Source organism: Malurus melanocephalus, unplaced genomic scaffold (genome assembly GCF_030028575.1).
Source record: "Malurus melanocephalus ecotype Western Australia unplaced genomic scaffold, MMel_1.1 scaffold_17, whole genome shotgun sequence".
NCBI lineage: Eukaryota > Metazoa > Chordata > Aves > Passeriformes > Maluridae > Malurus > Malurus melanocephalus.
This window is the reverse complement of record NW_026623249.1, coordinates 4,770,510-4,795,392: the sequence shown is the minus strand read 5'-3', so window position 1 is coordinate 4,795,392 and position 24,883 is coordinate 4,770,510. Positions and strand designations below refer to the sequence as shown.

General features: G+C 38.1%; 1 protein-coding gene across 1 annotated transcript in view; it reads left to right on the top strand.

Annotated features, from left to right (window-relative positions):
• Positions 1-24,883, top strand: part of IFT56 (intraflagellar transport 56) — a 50,755-nt gene that overhangs the window by 12,182 nt on the left and 13,690 nt on the right. The window contains exons 5-14 of the mRNA XM_057389476.1: positions 3,901-3,950; positions 5,588-5,733; positions 6,975-7,146; positions 8,013-8,087; positions 9,274-9,376; positions 11,655-11,710; positions 14,255-14,308; positions 14,724-14,787; positions 20,729-20,817; positions 24,720-24,803. Of these exons, the coding sequence (XP_057245459.1) occupies positions 3,901-3,950; positions 5,588-5,733; positions 6,975-7,146; positions 8,013-8,087; positions 9,274-9,376; positions 11,655-11,710; positions 14,255-14,308; positions 14,724-14,787; positions 20,729-20,817; positions 24,720-24,803 (893 nt within the window). The remainder of the gene's footprint in view (positions 1-3,900; positions 3,951-5,587; positions 5,734-6,974; positions 7,147-8,012; positions 8,088-9,273; positions 9,377-11,654; positions 11,711-14,254; positions 14,309-14,723; positions 14,788-20,728; positions 20,818-24,719; positions 24,804-24,883) is intronic.

The following is a 24,883-nucleotide window of genomic DNA, read 5'->3' as shown; positions in this document are numbered from 1 at the left end:
CATGGAAAAGTTTCTGGGTTTTCTTTTTCTTAGGATTGCATGTTCACCTACAGAAAAACTATCTGACTGTTTCTTGTACTTGTATTTCTTGAGAACAGTAGTTATTTTTGGTGCATTTTAGCTGAGGTTTCCARCCAGATATTTCATATATGGAACTGTCAAAGTGCACAATGAAAATGTCACATGTTTAGCTCTGAAAGCTACTACCCTTATTTTTTTTTGTTTTGTTTTGTAAAGTATAGTGGAAGTTACAGCCCAGAAATAATTGATTTTATGATCTTTAATTTATTGTGCTTAGTGTTACTGAAAGGAAATCTTTATRTATGGCAAGTCACTGAACATAGCTGAACTCACATTTAAGTTTTGGAATTTTCCCATTTGGGAATGGGAAAATTTCAGTGAATGTACTCTGAAAATTTCATTCAAGAAAATTCTGAACAGTTAAACTGTTCAAGTGTATGTAAGTGTAAACATCACTGCTTGACCATGGTTTCTTGCAAACATTTTCCCCATCCCCTTTCATTTTCCCCTCCACTGGTGAAACTGTGTTTTTGAGGCACAGAGGGCTTCATTCAGATACTGTATTCAGGAGAGCAGGGCATTGTTTCTCAGGGACAGGAGAATAATGTTTCCATTGGTCATATTTTCTACTGTCAGGATGAAGCCTTCTCAGCCCTGCTCCATTCCTGCCAGTTCCTAATAAGTGTATTTAAGGTGTGTTCTATACCTGTTGATGTGTGAAGGGCTGCTATAGCATATGCATTATGTGTTAGRTGGGATTTGTTAATGCTGGATTCATGACCAGCATTGCCTTGTACTCTCATGAGAGGGTATAAATGCCAGATTGTCCATGACTATTTCATCATCTTTTTACTGCCTGAGATAGCAATATGGAACTCACCAAGAGTCTGAGCTGCCATTTCAGTTGAGTTTGACTTTTTGCGTAATAATTAGTGAAGACAATGGTCTTCATTCTTACTGTAGCTGCTTATTATATTTTAACAAATTCAGCACATAAAAATATACAGAACACTTAAGATCCATGACGGCTATGACTTAATGTCTGGAAAAACAGCACTGCTCATGACAAAAATTCTAGCAAAGAAATATCAGTGCATTTCCTGGGTAGAAAGAGATATATCCTATCCAGCTGCCTCAGTACTTGAGTACAAGGCCAACACCAGACCTGGAGCAAGGTCCAGTTTGTTGCTGTGCAGCATTGTCATCGTGTTTGTTATGATCCCAAGATTGCTTAAGTACTGATTAAAAACAAAAAGAGTAGAGTCATTGTCTTGAAAAAATAGAACAGAAAAAGAAGATTGTGCTTCCTTGTAGCATTAATAGATCAGTGACAAAGAAATTCAGTAGCAGCAGAGACTAGTAGAAGAACAAGCCTAATGTCCCTTAAATGTCCCTGAAGAGCCATTATCTCTTATAAGGCAGTTGCATCACTTCCTGCTCCACTGATTGGCAACATCTTTATCCAATATTTGTAAATCCATTCTTTCTGAAAACTAAATTGACCTTGTTCATATGTTTCCTTGTCTTCCTCAAAGAATGCATTTGGCACCAAAAGACAATAAACTGCTGATGATGAATGTTTCCATATTTCTGCTTGCTATATTGGCAGGACTATATTTGTGAGGGGCTTTAAGCAACTTATTTAAAAGAATGTTAGCTAGTATCTTATAATATATTACAAAGCAGGACATCTTTCCACCCTCCMTATATCCACGCACGCCATCAAAACTCAGATTTCATCTTTTGCCTGTTTTTAGGTGTTAAATAATGTGGGCTAACCCGTCAACTTCTGCCAAGAAGTAAATAATAATTTTGATGTCAGATCAGATGCCAGGTTTGCCAGGGCAGCCTGCACTCATTGGTTGACCAATGTGAAACAAAAATTCCTTAGTTTAGGTTCTTGACAATATTACTTGCAAGTCACAATTTTCACAGTGAAATTAATGCTAAAACACACTCAAAAGGGGAAAAAATTTGAAAACTTACTCAAAAAAGGAACATTGTTGTCTTTACCTGTAGTATTGTTATTATACAATGTGCTATTTGCAGTGTAAATCCCACAGACTGTCCTGCTTGTATTTTTGGAGTCTTTGATGACCRAGTGTTTTGAATTGTGAAGGGTGGTTGTGTTTGAAGTTTTTCACAAAAGCACATGTGGGGTCCATGTGCAACCATTCTAAACTTTGATAATAAAACCTATGAGTTAATGCTGGGGCACATGTAGACTGAAAAGCTTGCATTTAAATTAAAGACACTTTTATTTTCTAACTGAGTGGATGAAATATCCATATTGTCATGTCAATTATACTATTACTTCTGCCTATGCAATATTTATTGTAGATCAGAAAAGCTTTCTGTTCTTTAATAATTAGGCTAATGAGAATTCCCACATATATCCTAGACTGAAGATCATATAGCTTTTTAACAACTTGATGCTCTGTTAGAAGTATCTTACAAGATGTTGTGGTTTTGTGAGAATGCTCTCATACCACCTTTTAGTTTGGAGTTCTGTTCTAGCAGCTCTTTAAAGACACAATTCACTGTCTTTATTTTTCTAGGAACATGGTTAARTAACACAGCTTGGTGAGGAAAAAAAGGAAGAAATAGTTGCTGTACTTAYTAGAAGTAGGTGTGCAGCCTTGCACTGCCAATCTGATCAGAATGGCCTGGGTTTTGGCACTGTCCACTGTGTTATGAARTTTACTTACTGTGTGGAAAAACAATAGGAAATCTGGAAATCTCATTCCAAATTGCTTAAAAAACCCAAATTCCATCTTCAGGGGGTGGTAGGGAAGAGGAATTGGTGGTTTGAGCCCTCTTTCATGGTTTAGGATGTAAGAAGAATTACAGCCTTGTGTTACAGGCTATTGCTTTGCTAACTCTGCACTTTTGTGGTCTTATAAACACAGTAAGTAATTCTGCTTTTTGTAAAAATTCCATATACCCCTTTCTGTGGAACATGGTTTGCCAGCTGGTTGGTCTGAGCAAGAATGAGAGTGTTCATTAGGCTAGGAAAAGTACAGGAAACAAGGGAAGGCTTTTTTGAAGATTGCTTGCAAGAGAAATTACTAGCTCCTTGTTTGACAAGWACATTTGTCACCCTTGGTGAAGGCAAAAGACTTGAGTGACTTAAAACTCTGCAGTTAACAATTTGTGTCAAATGGAGTGAGTTCAATGGAATCTCTAATCCTGCTAGATCAAGAAATTTCATTAACTTTACTAGCTCTAGAAAGGAGATATCTCCCTTAAATTTCTTGCCATCTTTTATAAATTTGAATCGTATGTGCTCTGGCCATACAATTCTCTCATGTTCCTTTCATTCCTAAAGACAGAAGAAATATTAGAAGTCTAATGGAATGTGTATGCCTAACAAAATGGTAGCAGCACTGGGTTTTTCAATACACTAGAAGTTGAAAAAATTCCTGGAACTGTAAATCACAACTTACTGCAAGTGTGACACATTGTAGAAGGGGCCTTGAGTTTATCTGTTGCTGTTTTTTATTTTGAAAAGGTGCTGTGCTTGTCTGTCACAAAAAGAACCTCCAAAAATTATCTAGAAATCACTGCAGGGAAATGATAGTGCAATTCATAGGAATTTTAAGGCTCATGGAAGATAGAGGCCAATGAAAAATTATTTTCATCCGGGATTTCAAAATAAATAGTCAGGAAATGAAGACGGCAATGAGGAAGACCTCTGAACTCTACAATTGGTAGAACTTGCCCAAAGGCATGACCTGCAAAGGGCTCTTAGTGAAGAACTGTACTTGGGCTAGTTAATGAAGGAATACGAGTGCATTCATGTCTGTTGAGAAAGAGAGTTAAAAATATAGATACGCTGAGTAGTTCTTTACTGCAGTACTTWCTGAATTTCCCTTTCAGCACCTAAGAGTGGTCTCCAGAACCGTTTGCTCTTTCACCTGGCACATAAGGTACAGTGTCTTTCTTCATTCCTGCTTTGTTTGTTTGCTTTTCAATTTGGTAATGGGTAATTTATGCTGGCAACCTGGCAGAATAATTAAAATGTCTGTGATGGCAGAAGAAGAAACRTTTTTCATAACCTCCCTACTCTATTAAAATGTGGAGGAGAAAGCAAGTGTGAAAACATGATCTCAGAATAGATGCCCTCAATATGTTTTTAAGGCATTACGCTTCACACAAGTCATACAATAAGAACGTAATGGTATTTTTGAGCATGAGGAGCATGAAACCTTAATAGAATCAGAAATGTAGAAACCACTATTTTATTTTTTTTTTTCTTAATGTACCAAGTTTTCCTAACTTGCAGGTCTCATAGCAATTGGACCAAAATGRTGTATATGCTATTAGTGATCCTCCTAAGTAGTTCAGTATCCAGGATGTAATATTGTTAATAGCATAAAATTTACTTTAATTTAAACAACAATTAAGTGCTTATTTCACTTACCACACATAGCTATCTTCCCTTGAATTAGGTTTTGTACCATCCTATGCAGAATACTTGACAAGTATTCTGTTACTAAAGATACTGACTTAAAATGAAGTATAAATTCTGAATCTTAGCTTTGATGTCAGATTTTCTTTACTTCAATATCTGTTAATTTTAAGAGAGGAATCTGAAACCATTTCTACAGTGGCACTGGCACTTACAGATGTCTGTGATGAACTAGAAATTACATTACTTCTCTTTATCTAGTTAGTCACTGGAAAGAAAAGGTTTACCGAAACTATGAGGCACATTGCCTTCAGTTCTGTTAAGCAACTTACCTTGTCTTTTAACTTGAGTATCATTTTGTGACTGGCTTAAAGAGGGAGGAAAAGGGTTCGAAGAAGACTAGCAGATAGGTAGAATAACAAAAACATAGTGTTATAATTTGTGTCTTAGAGAAATTCATAATTGCTGTTGAATCAGCAAAAGCAGCAAAGGGAAGCAGTGGAGTAAGTGATTTGAGGAGACGGATTAGGTAAATAGCCTTAACTTCACTATTGTAATACAAATATAACAGGTATGTTTAACTCTGTTCTTTGTTTTTAGCCTTCTGTGTGTGTGTTTTATGTGCTATTCAGCAATACTTTTAAAAAGAAATAGTTTAATTAAAGAAACTGGGAACTGGAGGGTGGTGAAAGTGAATTTGTTAGTGCTGTAAAGAAGACTTGTGAAAATTAGGACTTGTGTGTTGGCAAGTCTTGTGTTTTTCTGCTATCTGTGAGACATTAGTTTTAGATCGACAAACAGCAAATTTTTTGCTGGCTTGAGTAATCACAGTGAAATTTTGTGTTGCAAAATTCTGTTTGTGAAATAATTAATTCAGCTTTTTTCCTCTTATCCATCAAAGCATGTGACATATAATTATATCTAAATCACACCTTAAAGGAAAAATGTGTACTTAGTTTTAGCCTAGTATTTATTCAGTTTGAACTGATCTGCCTCTTTAATTTTTAATGCCTCCACTGGTCAAATTAAAGTAACAGAAATTTTCCAGATGTTTAATATTAATCCTGATGTTTAGCAGCAAGGACAAAACTAACCTGGTTAATTGAAATGTTTTTCTTGCTGAACTCTTCTGAGAATGTGTCACACTCTTTTTAGTTCAGTGATGAAAAGAAACTGATGAGCTCTCACCAAAATCTGCAAGATATTACAGAGGATCAGCTTAGCCTGGCGTCTATCCACTACATGCGGTCCCACTACCAAGAAGCTATTGATATCTACAAACGCATTCTGGTGGATAATCGGTGCGCATGTCTAAACCCTATTGTAGCATCTATGTTATTGTTGCTATTTAAAAAATTACAAATAGTTGCTTGGTTTCTGAGGTTTTTCTATGTCCCTTTCCCATCACAGAATGTGCATCAATTGCAGCTCCTCAATTTTGTTCATTCAAAGTATTATTGAAAACCCCATGTTTTTAAAAAAAAAAAAAAATGCCCTCTGTTGTTTTCTTTTAGTGAAATTGTGTAATTCATTCTGATATAATTTTTACTTTTACTTTGTTACATATTTGTTCTGAAGTGATACATGGTTATTTACCTGCTTTTTTCTTTTTTATTCRTTCCCCTCTAATGGCCAGTCTTGTGACCTTTGCTTGAATTACTGAATCTCCTTCACATCTTAGCCTTTCTAAGAAGAGTTCAGTTCTTGGGTTTTTTAGAGTTCCCTGCATTTCTTACAGTCCGAAATTCTTTCTTTTTTTCAGTTCATCCTCTGTGACACTAGTTGATGGATTTTTCTGTCATGTTCTGCAAATTTTTAGTTCAGAATTTAACAAGGAACAAATTGAATTCTTAAGTGGCTGGAAATATTTTTAATAAAATAGAAACTGCTGTCCCAGAATACCGCTATCTTTTGGCAGTGTCTCCTCTTGAATGTTTCAGAGAAATCCATCATAATGCATGTATCATGTAATGCTTGGGGAAGAGATTTTAACCTCCAAGTCCTGCAGAAACAATCAGTCAAATCTAAATGAGTAACCTTCATAACTATTATCCTTTTACTTACAGTTTTCACAAATGCTTATCTCTTTTCTGTGTCTAGTTATTCTGGYTTGATTGCTTGCAATGGCAAGGATTTTTTAAAATAATTGTACTCTGTACAAACTTTTATGTTCATATTAGGKGTCTTTGAATTTGTTGCTTAGAAAATCATGATCTGCCAGACCCAATTACAGTGCTCATGTTCTACATGTTTCCTTGGTGTGAAGTTGCCACCATTTCCCAGATTTGCAAACCGAAAGTTTCGTTGGTAATTCTTAGAAGCTGCAGTAGCTGCCATGGAAAAAAAAAATACTGTGAATTTGTCTTAGCTAACAATCCACAGAAGCTCTAAGCACTTCTTAGAAATCCCAGTTTTCATGTGCTTGTAAGATATGTACAGAYACAAGAGTTTTCTTTTTATTTACTGATTTAGATGCACTGTAGTGGGAAATGTTCAACTATCTGATGGGCTTTAAACGTTCTCTTTAATCCTTTTCCTGCAGAGAATACCTGGCTCTGAATGTATATGTGGCCCTGTGCTATTACAAACTGGATTACTATGATGTATCACAGGAAGTGCTAGCTGTTTATCTTCAGCAAGTTCCTGACAGCACCATTGCTCTTAACCTCAAGGCTTGTAACCATTTCCGACTTTACAATGGGAAGGCTGCAGAGGTATTTATTGGACACTCATTCAACTCGCRTTTAGTTTAAGATTCCATACATGTTTCTTTTCCTTTGTATCTGTCTTAATCAGTAATGTTGATAATGGCCTTTACCTTTGTCTYGGCTTGAGATAATGTTTTCAGAGAAAAACATCACAGGGTAAATGTTTTCTCTGAAGTGAAAAAAWTTGATAATTTTTTCCCACTAATATGAAATAGATGCCGGGCAAAAAGTGAAGAGAAAAAAAGTAGTTTATTAATGAAACATAGTGTTTACAGRATACAGATAAAAAGTAACTGTTAGATATTTTAAAGTCCARGAATGCCTGCTGCCCCCTCCCGCTCACCACGTGGTGGTGTGGAGAAAAAGATGGCGGCTCCTGTYYCCGGGAAAAGAAACAAAAAGAGAAATCCAGTGGCKTYTCCCRTAACAGTGGCAAAAAGAACCTGGATTATAGTCTTTTCTTCACTGTGGATGGAACAGAGGGTTCTGTGTGTGTTTTTGTTGCCGGCTTGGCTTCTTCCGGAATCCYRGATGAGACGGAGCCACACGGCTTTCTCCTTGCTGGTAGAAGACAACCTTGTCACTGTGTCCTTTTAGGAATATCACCTCTTTCAGTTTCCCTGGTATTCACCCATGTGTCCACATATGTGCACAGTGGTCTTGCCATTTTCCCAGTATCCTTTTGATGTTGTATTTATATGTATTACCCAGTTGCTAAAATAATTACATAGAAGTGGGAACGCAAAATCTTCTAGTCATCCAACACCAGTGGAGATGTCTTCTTGTCAGCTTTGAAGCTCATTTGAAACTCCACTTAGGCTTCTGTGCTTTTATGGTTTTCTGTTAAAATTTTGGAATGTATATAATTCCAGGCAGAGCTCAAGAACTTGACAGACAGTGCCTCATCATCTTTTGAGTTTGGCAAGGAGCTCATTAAGCACAATCTAGTAAGTAATACATTTCTGGGATTTAATATATAAACTGCACTCATTTGTAGAGCTTTTCATGATGGTTCGTAAAATGGAATATTTTGGTAATTGCAGACTTAGTTGAGTCTCTCCTACCATGTAAGTCTCATTGCAGGAATCCTACCAGTATAAAGAACGTGCCATCAAGTGGATTCTTTTTTCCTGGAATTTTTCCCTGACAGTTTGAGAATGTGTCAGGAGAATAATAATGTTGTTGCTTTTAGACCTGAAGGCATATTAAAATAATATATGTTGTGTAAGAATACCTTTGCAAGATATTTTGTGAAGCCCACTCAATAAAGATACTGTAGAAACAAGTCAGGATGACCCTGGACTCTGTGTAGCACCAGAACAATATGAGTGACATAAAGATAGCTCATGAAAGCAGCCTTTGTCCAAAAGCTGCTAAGCAAGGAGTTCTAGGAAAAAAAGATGCTCATAAAACCAAAATATTTATGTGTWCTGCAGTAAAAGAGTCACAAAGAGTAACTAATGGGTAATTTTCCTTTCAGTGGTGTTATTATTTTGGTGAACAACTGGTAACCACAGATTTAACTGCTCAGTTGCTTGCTTTGTCATTTTTCAAGAGCAGTCATAACAAGCTAACACTTCTTTCCCCAAGAGTTAAAACTGCKTTCAAACTGGATGTTTGTAAGTTAGCATTGTTTATTTTGGACGTYGGTATTTTTGCCAGTGCTTTATTGAATAAGTACATTAGATCTTGTTGGAGGAACTGTCATGTGAAACGGGAGTACAATCAACTGCTTCTGATCATTTTAGGATCCTGTGTCATTCTAAATAAATACAGAGTTGTTATCTTTTTCATATGAAAGCGTCATAAGCAGTTTGTAATTTTGTATGTGTTCCCTTTACTCAGACTATATTTTTTTTTAAATCTTTGATATATAATCTGTTACTATTTTGAGCTGCTAAAAGTGTAAATAAATTATTCTTTATGTATGGATTAAACACCTATATTCTTCAGAATAAAGATTGTCACAYGTTGTAATTCTATGGCTTTATTAACGCAGGAATTATGCCAATGCCAGAGCCGTTGACCTTTTCCTACTGTTTATRTAGGATTTTAAGGATTGATTTCCTTGAATTAACATATCATASAAAGGATTCTTATACATGGTTATCAATATGCTGTTTTTCTCTGCAGGTGGTTTTCCGAGGAGGAGAAGGGGCTTTGCAAGTCCTACCTCCTCTGGTTGATGTTATTCCTGAGGCAAGACTGAATCTTGTGATTTACTATCTCCAGCAAGGTAAATACACCTTCCTCTGGCTCTTTCATAGCTTCAGGGATGACATTCATTTATCTTATCTCAACTTATTTGATGCTTTTTTCCTTTGCASTAAAATGTAATTTATTTCACTTTCTATTCCTCTGGAAAGTAGTGAAGTAAAAGTTGACATGGCTTGCAAAGAAGGGCTTTAATACTGTGCAGTCAAAAGAAGTCTACTTAAGCAGAGTATTGGAGGTTCTTTCCTTGCAGGAGATGGCTTTGGGGATGGTGGTGTTCGTTTCTAGTGAATATGTGAGGATGTAAGGCATATGTCCTGTGAAGGCAAGGGCAAMCATTTCTGTAAATACAGCACAAACAAAATATAAGTCAAAGTGGCTGTGAATAAGATATTCCATTAAAATCTACTTTACAATTCTTAAAGAAGGCAGGTAGGTAGCCAGAATCAGTTGGTAAGGACTTTCCACTTGTACGTCTCCATTCTTTGCCAGTTTCTTTGAATTATATCTGAGTTTTTCAGAGCTATTCATGTTTTCCCATTGTGTTCTTTTATTCAGTAGTGGGTTGACTGGCTGTGTGATTCAAGGTCCAGTTAGATCAGGTCACTTAAAGCCTTTTCCAGACAAGCATACAGTCAGAAATTCCYCTATTCTGCCTTTTGTCCACTGCCACTCATCTCACTCTGTGGAACCTTCTCCACCTACTCCGTACCCTCCTATCAGTTAATTGTAGACAGTGATAAGATCTCGCTTGAGATCCTTTCTTCTCTGAAAACTAAGCAGGTGTAGTTCTCTCAGTTTCTCCTCAATCCCCTTCCTGCCTTGATAGCCCTCAGGTGGGCTCACTCGAGTGTTTCAATGTCTGTCTTGATTGAAGGATCCCAAAACTGGACACAGTACTCCAGGTGCAGTCTCACAAGTGCAAATAAAGAAGTCCTTTCCATGCCGTGATGGCTCCATTCATGCTACTATGATCCAGTGTGCAGTTGGCCTCCTTTGCTACTAGGCTGCACTGTCTGCCAGATTGCCCTTTAGCCAGTCTACTTCCCACTTGACTTGCTCAGGCATGCTTCAAACCAGGCAAGATGCAGGACTTGCGTTTTGCCTTCACTGAACATCAGATTTCGTTCAGCCCATTTTTTTTCAGCCTCCTGAGCAGCTTCTCARTATCTGAGAGCTTCCTTCACAATCTTTTATTGCAAACTTGCTCAGAATACTCTATCCTATCATCTGGATCATTAATAAAAATAAGTTATTAAACAGCATCAGTCTCTGGGGCATTTGATTAGTGATGAGCCTCCTGTTGGATTTTGTACACCTGATCACTGTCCTTTAGTAGTCCAGCCAGTTTTCCATCCCCTTATAGTCCTAGCCAGGGCTATCTTCCAAGTTTGTATGAGAGACCATATCAAAGACATTGCTGAACGTCAGGGTACACAGCAAAAACTACTATCTCCTTATCCACACAACCAGTTACACCTTGAATTAGTGAGTACATTTTGACATTGGTAAATGCATGTCTGCTCTCCCCAGCCACCTTTCTGTCCAGTATTATTATTGCCAATGTCACTATAGGCAATAGTGGTACTATTACCAATTATCTTGCACAACAATATTGTTGATAACAACATATGTTTCAAATTAAGTTCTGCTTACATGGAAACAAAGTGCATCTCATGCATCAGTCAAAATTCAGTCTTGTTTACTCGTATGCTGTTAACCTTGCAGTAATTTTCATTAGTTAGGTTCTGCTCTTCACTGACAAAGAGGGTCAAGGGGAATTCAGACTAAAACCTCTTTTCTGGCTGAGCTAAGTTTCCATTTTTAAGTCTTCCTAGGGTAACAGCATTGGTTAAGTAAGTGAGAAACTCCTACTTCTAATTACAGCTCTCTCTCCAAAACTAAAAAGRTTTCTGATAAGGGTAGGCATGTTCCCCTATTGTCTTTGAGGGGTAAATAAATATGAGAAACAAAATACAGTCAGATGATGKATTTCTTATTTTGACCTTGTGCTGTTGAGAAGGCAGCCACTGGATTATGAGCAAAGGGGCCAAATCATCTCTACTGGGAAAATTACAGTAATAAAGAAGCTATTACTCACTCTGCATTTGTTATTTGTGTTCTAGAAAACTATCACCATTGTGATAGAAATTCACAGTGATTTACAGTTACCTTTCTCCTCCTGTCTAAATGGTTTATTTCTTAGTCTATGACTTTAGGGTAATGTTGTAGGGGATGAGTGACTTGTTCTAATGCAGTCTGCTATGAGTTGTCATGTATTCTAATCTCTGGCATTTCAGATGATGTGCAGGAGGCTTATAACCTGATTAAGGACCTGGAACCTACAGCTCCACAGGTAATTGGAAACTGATGTCATGGCACATAAAGACAGCGGTTATAAACTGATACGAAATCTGCCACATACAAAACTGGTATCTTGAGGAGGACAGCTTGACCCATTCCCACTCTTAAAACTCTTGTGTTTCCATCCCTTCATCAATAATAAATTTAATGTGCATGCATGAAGTATTATATATGTGCATATATGAGTACTTAGCCTGTTTATTACCATGCCACAGGGTTCAACTAAGAATACAACTCTGTTGTGTGCAGCCTTGATTTTGGGGAATGGACCATTAGTGCATAGGTAAAAGCCCTCTTCCAACTACAGCTACTTGTCTGCCCAATGGTGGCTTTATTCTGTCAGATTTGCTAGCTCAGATGCTCATATGGTTTGTCCTGAAGCCATTTCAGTAAAAATGAGCTTGATTAGATTAAACAGTTTAAATAAATGGCATTTTCTAATCCCATTATACTTTGGCTGCCATGAGTGAAAAGTGCAGTGTCCCTTGGCTGCTACTGTAATTTTCTTCTGTGGCTGTTCCAGCATCTTTAGTCTCTGATTTATTCCTCTTTGCTATTTATTTTCCAAAGGTCACATAGCTGGGCATAAAAGGGATCTTTCATGAGGTCTGTGTGAGGAATTAGATGGAGGGAGAGAGGGAGGGAAAAGGAAAATCTCAAAACCACAGAACCGGTGATTCTGTGCTGAGGAGTGAGGAGTGTCTTCTGATGTTGTTTTACGCTTGGTTTTTTTGATATACCAGAACTTATTTGAACAGTTTTCTGCAGCTCTTGGTCCTGTTTTAGTCTTTGTTGTCCCAATATACTTGGCTAATAATTCTTGATCACATTTKGAATTGAGAATCTTTGTGTTTTCAGTTTCTCACTCACAATTGTAAGGAACTTCCTGCTAAGACTTGCAAAACTACTTGTAAATCCTCCTTGAGTACTTCTCAAATTTCTTCTTTGTCACAATGCCTGTAGGATAATAATCTGGCATCTGTAAGACAGTTGGTGTGCAAAACAATTACTTACTATCCTGCCTAGTACTCTCAGATTTTTTCTTTACATTCTGTTGTTGGTCTCTTGAAAGATGTCTCTCCAGTGTTTAGATCTGTGACAGGGTTGTCCTGGTTTTTCAYGTTGTCTCGGTTTGAGACAATGTTTTCAGAGAAAAGTGTTACAGAGTAAATGTTTCCTCTGAAGTGAAAAGTTTGGTAATTTTTCCCACCAATATGAAATAGATGTTCAGGCAAAGGTGAAGAGAAAAAATGAAGTAATTTTTAACAAAAYACAGTGCCCACAGGACACACATAAAAAGTAACTCWTAGATATTTAAAACTCAGGAACACACACCGCCCCCTCACGCCAAACAGCTCCGGCCAGGTGGAGCGGAGAAAATGGCGTGGCTCCCATCGCCCGAGAAAAAAGGAACAAAAGAAAAAAGTCCATGTGGCGCTTGGGCAGCAGTGGCAAAACCTGGATTATAGTCTTTTCCTCACTGTGGATGAAACAGAGGATTCGGTGTGTTTTTCTGTCGCAGGCTTGGCTTCTTCCAGAGTCCGGGACCAGACGGAGCTGCGCGGCTTGTCCCCACTGGCCGCCGAATTGCCCCAGAAGAAGAATTACAGGAGCCACAGTGGGGGGTGGGTGGCAGTCCAGGGATAAAAAGCTGTTTGCCCCAGCTAACAAAYCTGACCTAGCTAAACAGCAACAGTGTAACTCCCCTGCACCGAGGAAGCAGGACTTCCCGCTGCGCCGAGCTGAGCTCAAAAGCCCACGAGCTAAGCTACAATAGCAAACGGCAGCRTGGCAGCCCCGGCTTTTAAACTGCCTGCTCCGCCCCTGCCCCTTCAGGCACAAGCACCTTTTGGGCATACAAGCCGATGAATATAGGAATACAGGATTGGCACAAAATCAACCCAAGACATAGGTGTACCTACTAAACAAGTTTATGGATATAACTCAAAAGAGTCTCTTACTTGCTGAGAAAAACTTGTTCAGAGAAGAATTAAACTATAGTCATTTTTCATACTAGAGGCTACAGGGTACTCAACTTCTCTTCCTAATTTCGGTAGAATAACATGGCCACAGAGCAGAAACCTCTTGACATTTTTGCCATGCTATGATGAGAAATGCTATGGATTTTGCAGCATAGATAATAGTGGTTATGGTTAACCAATGTGCATATTTGAAAGGGGATCTGTGCCTTAGCATAGCGATAGTGCACTTATTGGTGTTATGATGGTGAAAAGGGTATGAAAGGATGTTGTTATATTCATTCTGGTGCATTGTCTTTGACTGTTAGACTTACCAGAAAACATAGTACCCCTTTGCATCGAACATATTTAGTAGAAGTGACTACCTAGCAAGTAGAATGTATTTTGGGGGCTAAATTAGTACTGTGCTTARGCACTACTACAGTAACCAGCTACCTTCTAAACTCAGTTGGGATAGAGTTGAATTTATGAAGAAAACAATGTACACGTAGGCTTTTATGTGTCTTCCGAAATCTTCATCATGTCTTCTCTGATCCTTTTTAATATATATTTCCCAGGAGTACATCCTCAAAGGGGTGGTAAATGCAGCACTTGGACAAGAAATAGGCTCGGTGAGTAAAGCCCCTGAGGCTCTCCATCTTCAACAATACAATGTGAACAAATCTATAAGAACTGGAATGGAGTGAAATAGGCAGTCACTTCTTATTTACATTGCAGGATCTCCGAGTCTCTTAACCTCCTTCTGTACAATAATCAGTCCACAATGAGTGAAATGCAAATTTCTGTTGCTGGTCTTCATCAAGATGAATTTGACTTCACTATCCTGTTTCCAAAAACCCCATTTACTTTGTGCAATATTCTTCTTTAACTAGGTACATAGAGTAGCACATTTACCTTTTCTGGTTTTGCTTCAACCCTGGTTTGTCTGTTAGTTGCTCCCCAGGTGTTGCCCAGAGCATATTTTATTGTGTATTGTAGCATCAACCTGGAAACTTATCTTGGATTTCTTTTTTATTCTTCTTCCAGAGAGATCATCTGAAAATTGCTCAACAGTTCTTCCAGTTGGTGGGGGAATCAGCCAGCGAATGTGGTATGTTTGAAATGTTCTTTTCCCATTAAGTAACACATCTTAAAATATCCGCATATATACCATTATATCTATATATAACTGTTGACTTTTAGCAGGAATATTGCTAGGAATTTTGTTGCTATAGGATGAGTTTCAGAAAATAAAAATTGTAGTCTAAAACAAATTTGCAAGTTTAAGTTAGAAGTCTCGATTCCAAACCTTGCTATATACCTTCAGCTKGAAAAGAGGCAAACTGCAAGTCTTCGTTGAGAGACTCTGTGGCAGCTTGCCTTTGCCTAATAATCCCACTTCAGAAACAGAAGACAACAGCCTAATTAATTAGATGAAGCAAGTGGCTGAAAGCTCACAGGCCTAGAGATACACAGGTACAAATCTAGGACCACTAATGAAAGCCTGTCAAGTACATAGAGTCCTAGCATGGAGTGTGCCCTGAAACTGAGGGTCGTAAAAGTGTAAAGAGGAATTTGGCTACAGGGAGAAATGGAAGCTCTGGGACTAACTTTTTTGCTTGAATAAGAAATGCCCCCCCCCCCCCCAAATCAGTATATTTTCACTGTTTAGTTTTACTTATTCAATAACAGACCAAACCAAGATCTTCTCTTCCCTTCTCTTTGCCAAAACCAAAAATATCAAATAAAAAAAGTTAGAAGTCATAACACAGAATTTCAGACTAAGAGGGGCTTACCAGTTTCCTTTGTAGGCATTGTCAGTACTGTTTCTTTAGGTGAGTGACTGTGCATGTTTAGGGTGCAGACAGCTCATGGTCCTCAAAGACAGAATGCTGTCTCCTGTGTCTGTGGTGACTAAAGAGAAGGAGCTCCAGAGCGGCATCACTAATGAAAGTTCCAGAAATACCGCTGAGCAATTCTTTTCTGTTCCCTTGCAACTCTGGTACTATTGAGGTCATGCAACAGAGAATTTCACACTGGAAGGCTGGAAGTGGTTCCATAGATGAGATTTCCCCAACACATTCCTTTTGCATTGAAGTTCTCCCTTCATAGTTGGGATCCCAGAAAACAGGAAGAAACAATAAGGACTATAGCAGTGGAAGACTCAGTGAGAATATAGCTAACTGGGTTTGCCATGCTTGTAAAATCACAAGGGAACTGATACAATGGTGGTAGACTCTTAATGCCTGTAACAGTCATGCAGATGTGACAAGTGACCAGAGCACACATGGGTAAAAACAATACAGAGATAGTCAGGGAAAAGATATCCTGAAAGGATTTCTTATGAGGCTGTAGCCCTGAACCAAAATTGAAATTGTTAGGAAGACAAAAGTCTGAATTTTATTGTGAAATATTTTTAAATTCATATGCAAAATAAAGATAGAGGCTGACACTTCAATCTTTCTCTGGTGATRTCTTGGTTTGAAAGACAGGTGTTTGCCAATGAAGGCAGGGATCCCCCTTGGAGGGGTGGATATGACCCCCCTTCCCTCCGAATTATTATAGCTTTGAAAATCATGGGCTTTCAGGCAAGAATATGGGTAAAAGGGAATTACAGTTTTTACTAATATGTATAACAAGGTGAAACAAGTAACAGTAACAATAGCAACAACCAACCCAATCCCAAACCCAGTGACAGCCTTACAGAGACACAGCCTACCCTTTGGTGTAGTTATGATCCCAGTCGGCAGGGGGCGCTGTTGGCTCCCGGCCGGGCAGGGCGGGTGCAATGATTCCCCGGTGGCTGCAGGGGGCGCTGTGGCGCGGGTCCCCGGCTGGCTCAGATCTCCCACGTGGCCAATGGCGGACACAAAATGGCAGAGGTGGACGGAGAAAAGTTCCTCTGCAAACTCCCAGCGGAAACGCCGATCTCGGTGCTCCTCTGGACAGCAAGAAATCCCAGAACAGCAAAAACACGCGCAGAATCCCGCAGCTGCAAGACGGGATGGAGCAGAGCTCACCCCTGAAGCTGGAATCTYGGCGGTCCCCGGCAAGGCACAGGGGCAGAAGATCACAGTGCAGCAAGAAGGAACCAACAAGCAGAGATGCTGGGCTCTGCAGAAAAAGGCAGGCRAGCTCTCCCCCGAGCAACTAGCAGGTCAACCTCCTTCTCTGAGCCAAGCCRCACAGGAAGTGAAGTTACCCCCACCACACACACACWCTCTCTCCCAGTGCTCAGCAAGATCGTTTAGGTGGGRCATAGGTCTTATTGTCWTTAYTAATCGYCCACCCAKCWHAAGGATKACCTGGCAATCAGTGTATCCCAGCAACAAAATGGGAAAGAAAAATTCCCCAAGAAAGGAACCAAAAGGAGAAATCTTAACCCACAACAGGTGAGAGGAGGAAAAAATGGCAACAAGAAATGAAGTACAATTAGGAAGTGGATTACTTGAAAAAAAAACGAGCCTATGGAAAGGATTGGTTCCAATCTGAGGTAAAAGGAAACATCAGTACTGTGAACATCTTACCCTCTTGGCACTTGCAAGTAAAAACTGCTTTGTCATCTTCTTAAAAGCTTGTGGGAGGAAACTGCCGTACAGACTAGCAAACAATTCAGGGTAACTCCTTTAAAGGCAAAATAGTGTGAGGGGTTTTGTTTAAACTCAAATGAAGAACAGATGAAGGTCAACAAACTGTAGATAGAAAATGGAAGAGGCAAAAAGTTCTGTTTAGGTAGGCTATAATAGAAAACCAGACACATGAAGCCTAAGTATGTACATGTTTTTACACAAATATTAGGTGTTTTTAAAGAAGATTAATAAAGTGGAGCACCTGGTTTTTGAACAGGCAGCTAAAAATGGAATGATTTTTTATGTGATAAGAGGAAAGTAACATGTAGAATATGGTTCCTATTTAATGTACAATGGGGATTGTACATAAATAAACATAAATATAGATAAATAGATGACACCAGTGGAGAAATGGTTCTAAATATTACAGAAATCTTCTCTCAAAATAAATATCTTTTCTTTATCAATGAGTAAAATAATATTATTTTCAATTATATTAGATAGGCAACTCACCGCTTTGAAGACAAATTATTCACCAGCCAGCTGGAATGGGAACAGTGAGTGGCATATTAAAGAGGTTACAGATTTTATATAGAAAGATTAATAATAGTTGGAGACTTCCATTCTGCCCCTATTGACGTAATAAATGCAAATTACATGGCATAATAAACAGCATGAACTTTTTGTTTCTCTTTCTTAGAGAAAGCACAAGTGAACAGGTAACTCTGGACCAATATTAAGTTTATGTAATACCTGATTTGTAATTTTATGAAACTCCAATTCTGCTACAGGTATTTAAGCATAATCAAATTCAAAATCTTTGTGTTAGCAAATACCTCAAAAAATGTCATTACTAATCCTAAGAAGAGAAGCTACATAATAACMTTTCTCATTTCTAACAGAAAATTTACAGTGAAATAGCAGTGAAAAGGATAAATGCACCTGATTTGAACACTTGAAAGAACGTTTTGTTTCTCTAAAGAAAGAGTTTGTATTCATAATTAATGAGCTATAGGAGACAAATAATGACATGGCTAKGTTTGCCAATGATACAAAATTACCCATATACTAAAAATAAAAGCTTCCATAATGATGAAAGATGTGAAAGACTATACAAGACTGTGTAATAATATGCAAATTAAATTTAGCAAAATTATCAGAAATGTTGAAGAGGATCTTAGGAATTGATGAGGAAAGAGAAAAGAAACTGAAAGAAATTACTGTGTCATTGASCACTCATGTTACTCTTTTCCTTGAATATGGTCTGCAGTTCTGGTTCTTATATTTATTTTACAAAATGGTAGAACAAGAGAAGATGCAGTAAATATGGCAAGAATGATCAGAGAAGGGGGATAGCTTCTTGAACTAGGAGAGAAGGAGACTTTAAATAAAGGAGGATACATGGTCTGAAAAATGATGACTGAGTTTGATTATGTTCATCATAAAGGACAAGRAAAAGAGGAATAGAGAAGAATTATTTACTGTACAATACAGAAATCAAGGAGCATTGACATAAATTTTCACACAAGACGATTAAAACAAACAGCATTTATTACTTTTTCACATAACACATTAATTTATAGAGAAACTTGGGAKAACCAGAATGTATAAAAAAAATTATAGATGAAAATCCATTGGCTGTTTAACAGAAATTTTTCAGTGATGATTAATAATCCTCAGTGCAGATTGTTGAAAGCTGGGAGAAACTTTAGCAGAAGCACCATTACATACCACAGTATGTATTATATGTGAAATCAGAATATCTTCTTTCTATAGCTGGATATTCTTACTCAGCAAGCTCTGAACTAGACAAACTTTGGATCAAATATAATAATTTTTATGTTTTTAGGTAACCTAGCATATTAACCACTRTGTTGTATACTTGTAGTCATTTTTGATCTGCTGCCTTTGTTTGGCTGGATTTCGAATGGAGAACAGAATTCTTGCTGTYGGTATACTTGGGCTTTTCTTAAGTAGTCAGCCATGCTGTTCAAGCCTGTGAATCATGCTTCAGCACTTCTTGCTCGGCCAGTCCTTGCAAGGACCTAGTATCACTAGATATTTTAAGGTCTTTATCGAGTTACTTAGCTGCTTTGCAGATTTATAATATAGAAGTTGTTGCTTGCTAGCGTGAGGAAGTCCTTTGCTGTGTCTTTGCTTGCAACTAGACCTATGTCCCAGTTTTGCCTGAGATAGAGTTAATTTTCTTCTTAGAGAGTGGCACAGTGCTGCATTTTGAATTTAGTATGAGAATTATGTTGATAGCACACTGATGTTTTAGTTGTTGCACAGTCAAGGACTTTTCAGTTTCCCATTCTCTGCCAGTGAGAAGCTTCAGAAAAAGTTGGGACGGAGCATGGCTAGGACAGCTGATCAGAGTGAGCTGGAGGGTTATTTCATACCATAGAACACCATGCCCAGTACAGAAACTGGGGAGAGTTGGCTGGGAGGGGCTCATTGTGGTTTGGGGAGGGGCTGGTTATGGCTCAGTTGGTGGTGAGCAATTGCATTCATTTGTTTCTCTTGAGTTTTATTCCTCTCTCTCTCCCCTTTTCATTTTATTATTACTAATAATATTTTATTTAAATTAATAAACTGTTCTTATCTCAACCCACAAGTTTTACCTTCTTTTTTGGGTAAGGAGGATGGAGTGAACAAGCAGCTGAGTGGTACTTAGCTGCCAGCTGGGTTTAAACCACAGTAGTCTACAAGGCTTCTTATTTTAATGTGGGTTATAAAAAATAATGGATTATAATGAAGATGTGGAATATTTTTTCTGACTTGCTTTTGTTAACTATAGAAATCCCATGTCTGCATTAAGAAAAGCAGTGAGAGGAGTTCAGGAAGAATAGTGTCGCTTATTTGTAAAGTCATTTGGAGTCATCCATTAAGCCCTTTGCTTTTTTTTAGTAAGATCTCTGCCTTGGACAATCAAGGAACATGGAGTAAATCAAGTTAATGTGCAAGTCATTTCCATTAAATATACACATTTTATCTCACGTTGGACGTTATGCATTTTAACAGGGGGCAGACAAAACAAAACTAAAAAAAAAGTCTAGGAAGCACTTAAGAGTGTAGGAGTCAATATTCATCCTCTAGCAGCAATAAGTAACACCCAAACAGCAGTTCAGTTACTGGGGTTCTTTTAAGCTTAATAAAAATCCTTAAAACTGAAAAGGAACAGACATTATGAAGGAACAGACATATTTCAGATTTTTATAGTTAATTACTTAAACTTGTTACTTGTTGTTTGTCTATGTAGAGATTGTTGTTGAATGAAGTCTTGTGATAGTGATTGGATGCTGTTGACAAAATGAATTAATAGTTTTCTTCTAAACTCTGGTATGGTACYTAGCCTGAGAAGGCAGGCTATGCTATTTTTAGAAACTAGCTGCTTTCGTAGGTGCCAGCAGTCTTGGCAGTGATTTTCATTACCATATGTTTTTAAATGCTAGAAATTTGCATTTCTCTTTTGAATTTTAGATACCATTCCAGGGAGACAGTGCATGTCCTCCTGCTTCTTTCTTCTTAGACAATTTTCGAATGTCCTAATTTACCTCAACTCAATCAAGGTTAGTATTATTATTTAGTATTGGTAGTACTGTAAGGCATGGGATCGCTACTATTAGACTATACTATGTGAGACACAATGGGAACATAAAAAGATACAGAAAACCAAACAGTGAAAATAGAACACAGGAGTGACAGCAGCATGTAAGTGGTCAGTAAAGCAAACAGACAGAAATGTAAAGAAGCCATGTAGAAAATAGCAACATGCAGTATAGTAGGCATGATGGTCTCATCATACTTGCAGTCTAACCATCATCAGGCTTTCTGGGGGYATCACAGAAGGTAAGGAACATTAATTGAAGGAAGACATTGAAAAAAGTGTATATTTATGGGGTGGGCAGCATGGAGGAAAAAAACCCAAATGTTTTCTTAAGGCTTATCAAGTGAGTGATGGAGATTATTGCCACTAGTTCATAAATGGGGACAATGTTTTAGTGAACAAGACTGTGTAAGTAAGATAGGACATGAAGGACTCTGAAAGTAATAGCATTTACATTTTACAGGGAAAGCAGTCACTGGAGGGTTAAAATAGGGCGGTATTACCAGAGCAGTAAGTTAGGAATGTTATTTTTGCAGAAGTTATCTGAGCATCCTGCAGACAATGTTGCATTTTTCAAAATAAGAGAAGCCTGAAGTCAACATCATGCAGCATTATCAGATCTACAGTATGCAGTGGATAGAATGGGTATAACTTACAGATACACAGTTAAAATCAGATGTAAAGAAAGAGGGAGGCTGGAATGTAATTATGGATTAAATTCTTTCAGTCTTGTTCCACTGGTTTGAAACTAGAGTTGTAAAAACTCTGTATTTGGTAGAAAGAGGAATAAGAATCTTAAAAGAAATTATTTGGGAGATACACAAGATGAGCACAATTACATTGTTCTAAGGAGGATGAGACCTAAAGAAAAACATGGGGTTGTAATGGTGCCAAAAGCAGCTGATGAGTGAAAAAGGGTGAAGGTGTTTCTAAACTTTGTCTGGAAGGAGACCTTTGAAGAAATCCCAGTGGCTCTAGCCACTGGAATGGCTGCAGTGTAGTGGAATGAAGAGATACACCACCACCCCAGACTGGAATATGTGTGTAATTGAAGAAAAGGAAATTAACAGTAAAAATTGTTGTGCCTAATTTGAGTCATCTAAAAGTTGGATTGCCAGATTGGTCATCTGGTCTCAGTTTATAGCCCATGGGTATAGATGGTGATTTCCAGAGAATTCATCCTGTGTCTTTCTTACATTTATAGTGCAGTGAATTAACCCACAGATATGCTCAGCTCTTTCCATTTCCTTGAAAAGTTTCTTAAACAACTAGTTCTAACCTTATAAGGTCAAAGTTAAATGTGATTACAAACCACCTCCAAGGTATATGGGTCAAACATTTACTGCCTACTATAACTTTCCTTTCTTGTTCCCTTTGAAGTAATAGATCGTTCTCRTACTTTTTCAAGTGCAACTAGCAGTGCTCAGATTTACTTAAGTAATTTCCCTTCTCTTTAAGTTGCAGGGATGCAAATAGTTCTTTCTGTACCATGTTACAGGCAAGGTGTACATGGCTTTACAGTTACCTTTGTGTTTCATTTACAGGAATAAACTTCAGTAGAATCTCTGCAGCTCTTAAAATGGAGCTACCCTCTGTGACAATTTATTTGCTTGATATTCTCTCAAGAAGCACCACCTTAATCCATGATCAATTAAAACTGTTTTAGCATAGGAATGACTCAGAGGACACCTTATTATAAATGTATTGCCAGCTGCCCCAAGGGTGACGTTATAACACTGAGAGGGATCAACTCAGAAAACAAGCAGTTCAACTCAGTCAGGGATCAACTGAGAAAACAAGCTGATTCAGGCTCAGCTGAGTTGTGGCCACAATGGGAATTCTTCATTTTTAAGTTGGGTATCTGAGGATTTGGTTAAAATGGACATGACTCAGAGGACAGTTTGTTTTATGAAAAGATTGAAGACCTCTAAAAAGACCACAGAAGAGTGAAGTCCAGTACATATGACGTGGGTTAAAAAACAAAACAAAACAAAACAAAACCAGAAAACTAATGGTATAGCTGCTGTGAATGTGTTACACTATCAATAGCACTTGTTCATTTCTACTGTTTTTGGTTTTGCAGTAGATCTGATCTCTAGCACTTATATGGCCGGGACAGAATGACACATTTTTTGAATTTGATTGCTGAAAGAGTTTCTTTTCCATTTTAATTAAAAAATGCAGTGGAGACTACTTAAACAGAAGAAAGCATTCACGCAGTAAAACTTGCATCTGGCTCATCAGCTTTGCTTGACCTGGGACTTGTGCTGATTCACATTAAATTACTGTTGAGAAAGGATGCACTAAGGTGTCTTAATCATCATATGGTGAAACCCATTAGTTTACCCTAAGGGTCCTGAAATGTTTTCACAAACCGAGCTTAAAGATGGTTCATCCTCATCTTTCACACATCTTGCTGTATTTGCTGGCTTGTGGACCCTCACATAGACTGTTTGGGTGAAATCTGGACATTTGGCAAATAGTGGCAATCCCTCACCTTTCCTTTCAAGGCACTAGCTTGATGGATGTGGGTAGTACCCTTTGTAGATTGTCTGTGACAGTGAAAGGAAGAGGTTCCTCGRTGTCCCTACATCGTGAAAGACACTCCCAGGAAAGGGATTTGTCCMTTGCTTCCTGTATCTTTTGTACAGTCCCAAATATGCTTTTTTTCCTCCTCCTTACTCTTTAAGGAGAGAACAAAAGTTTGATCTTCCTACACAAGTTCTTTTTCCTTTATAAATATTATGTAAGGAAAATAAATATTTATAAATATTATGTAAGGAAAAACTGCACCTTGCTGTTACGTGCTCATAAAAGGGAGGCCTTCTTGCTGTAACTATATTGGATAAACCACCCTCCTTTTTTTCCCCATGCTCTTTCATAAGCGATGCACCACTACTGGGCAGGGATCCTCAATCCCATTCATGCTTATAACTGGTTTTATGTTCTATCTTACTTCTACCAGCTCTACTGATCCAGCAGTATGGGATAGTGCTGAATGTAGAGCACAGCTGACTTTTGGTCATCTGAGTTATACTTCAGTCTGACCATGATCAAATCTATGCTCTTCAGGTCAAACCTGAACATCAGCCTAACCTGTACTTTTACWTTTCCTGCTTTGACACATGTAGCTTTTCAGAAAAGATATAGCTAGTTCAATCTAATATGTTCTAAACTAGATGTGTCATGTCTACTAATATGGGAGMAAAAAACTTAATGTTACACTTCCTCTAGAGAGAAGGGTCCCTGTAAGCAAGGAGATTATTGCTTAAGGAAATCCGTTTACCTGGTATGCTGCCTGCTACAGCCTGATACTGTGGCTTCACCTCCATCAGGGGATCCATTGTGTCAGATTAGCATCCATCACATAACCAGATGCATAGGATCTCTTGAATAACCTTGACAAGTCTTGGAGAAACAAACTGTTCGTCCCCTTAAAGGTTCAAGGAAGTCAAATGCCTATTTAGCCCCCCTAGTGGTGAAATAAATGCTTGGGACGTAAAAGAGAGCATGGCAGCACAGCATGTCTTCACATACCTCAAGTGAAAATTATACTCACAAAAGCTGCCACTGCACTTGTGAACATGGAACATTTTCCAGATCTCTCATAGTTAATATTGTGGAATGTTTCAGCACTTTGTAGTTTGTAGTCACAAGTGTAGGATGGAAAAGCCAGTCCATAATTTTTCTGTCCACTGTTTATAAACACCATATGTTCCTAACGTGGGATTTTCTTTTTCCTTTGCATTGTCTTTATATGTTCTGACTCAGATTGGGGCAGGGAGAGGGTATTTTTAATGTTACTATGTCATGGGAGGAGGTTTTTGGGGTTGCATTTATTTGGGGTTTATCCGTATTTTTCAGAGTTACTTCTACAACAATGACACTTTCAACTTCAATTATGCCCAAGCCAAAGCTGCAATGGGCAATTTTAGTGAAGCTGAAGAGGTATGTATTTATTTTCTTTTAAAAACAGCAGTGGAAACATTTCCTTCATTTCCCCTCTTTCCTTCCTTTTCTTCACCCAG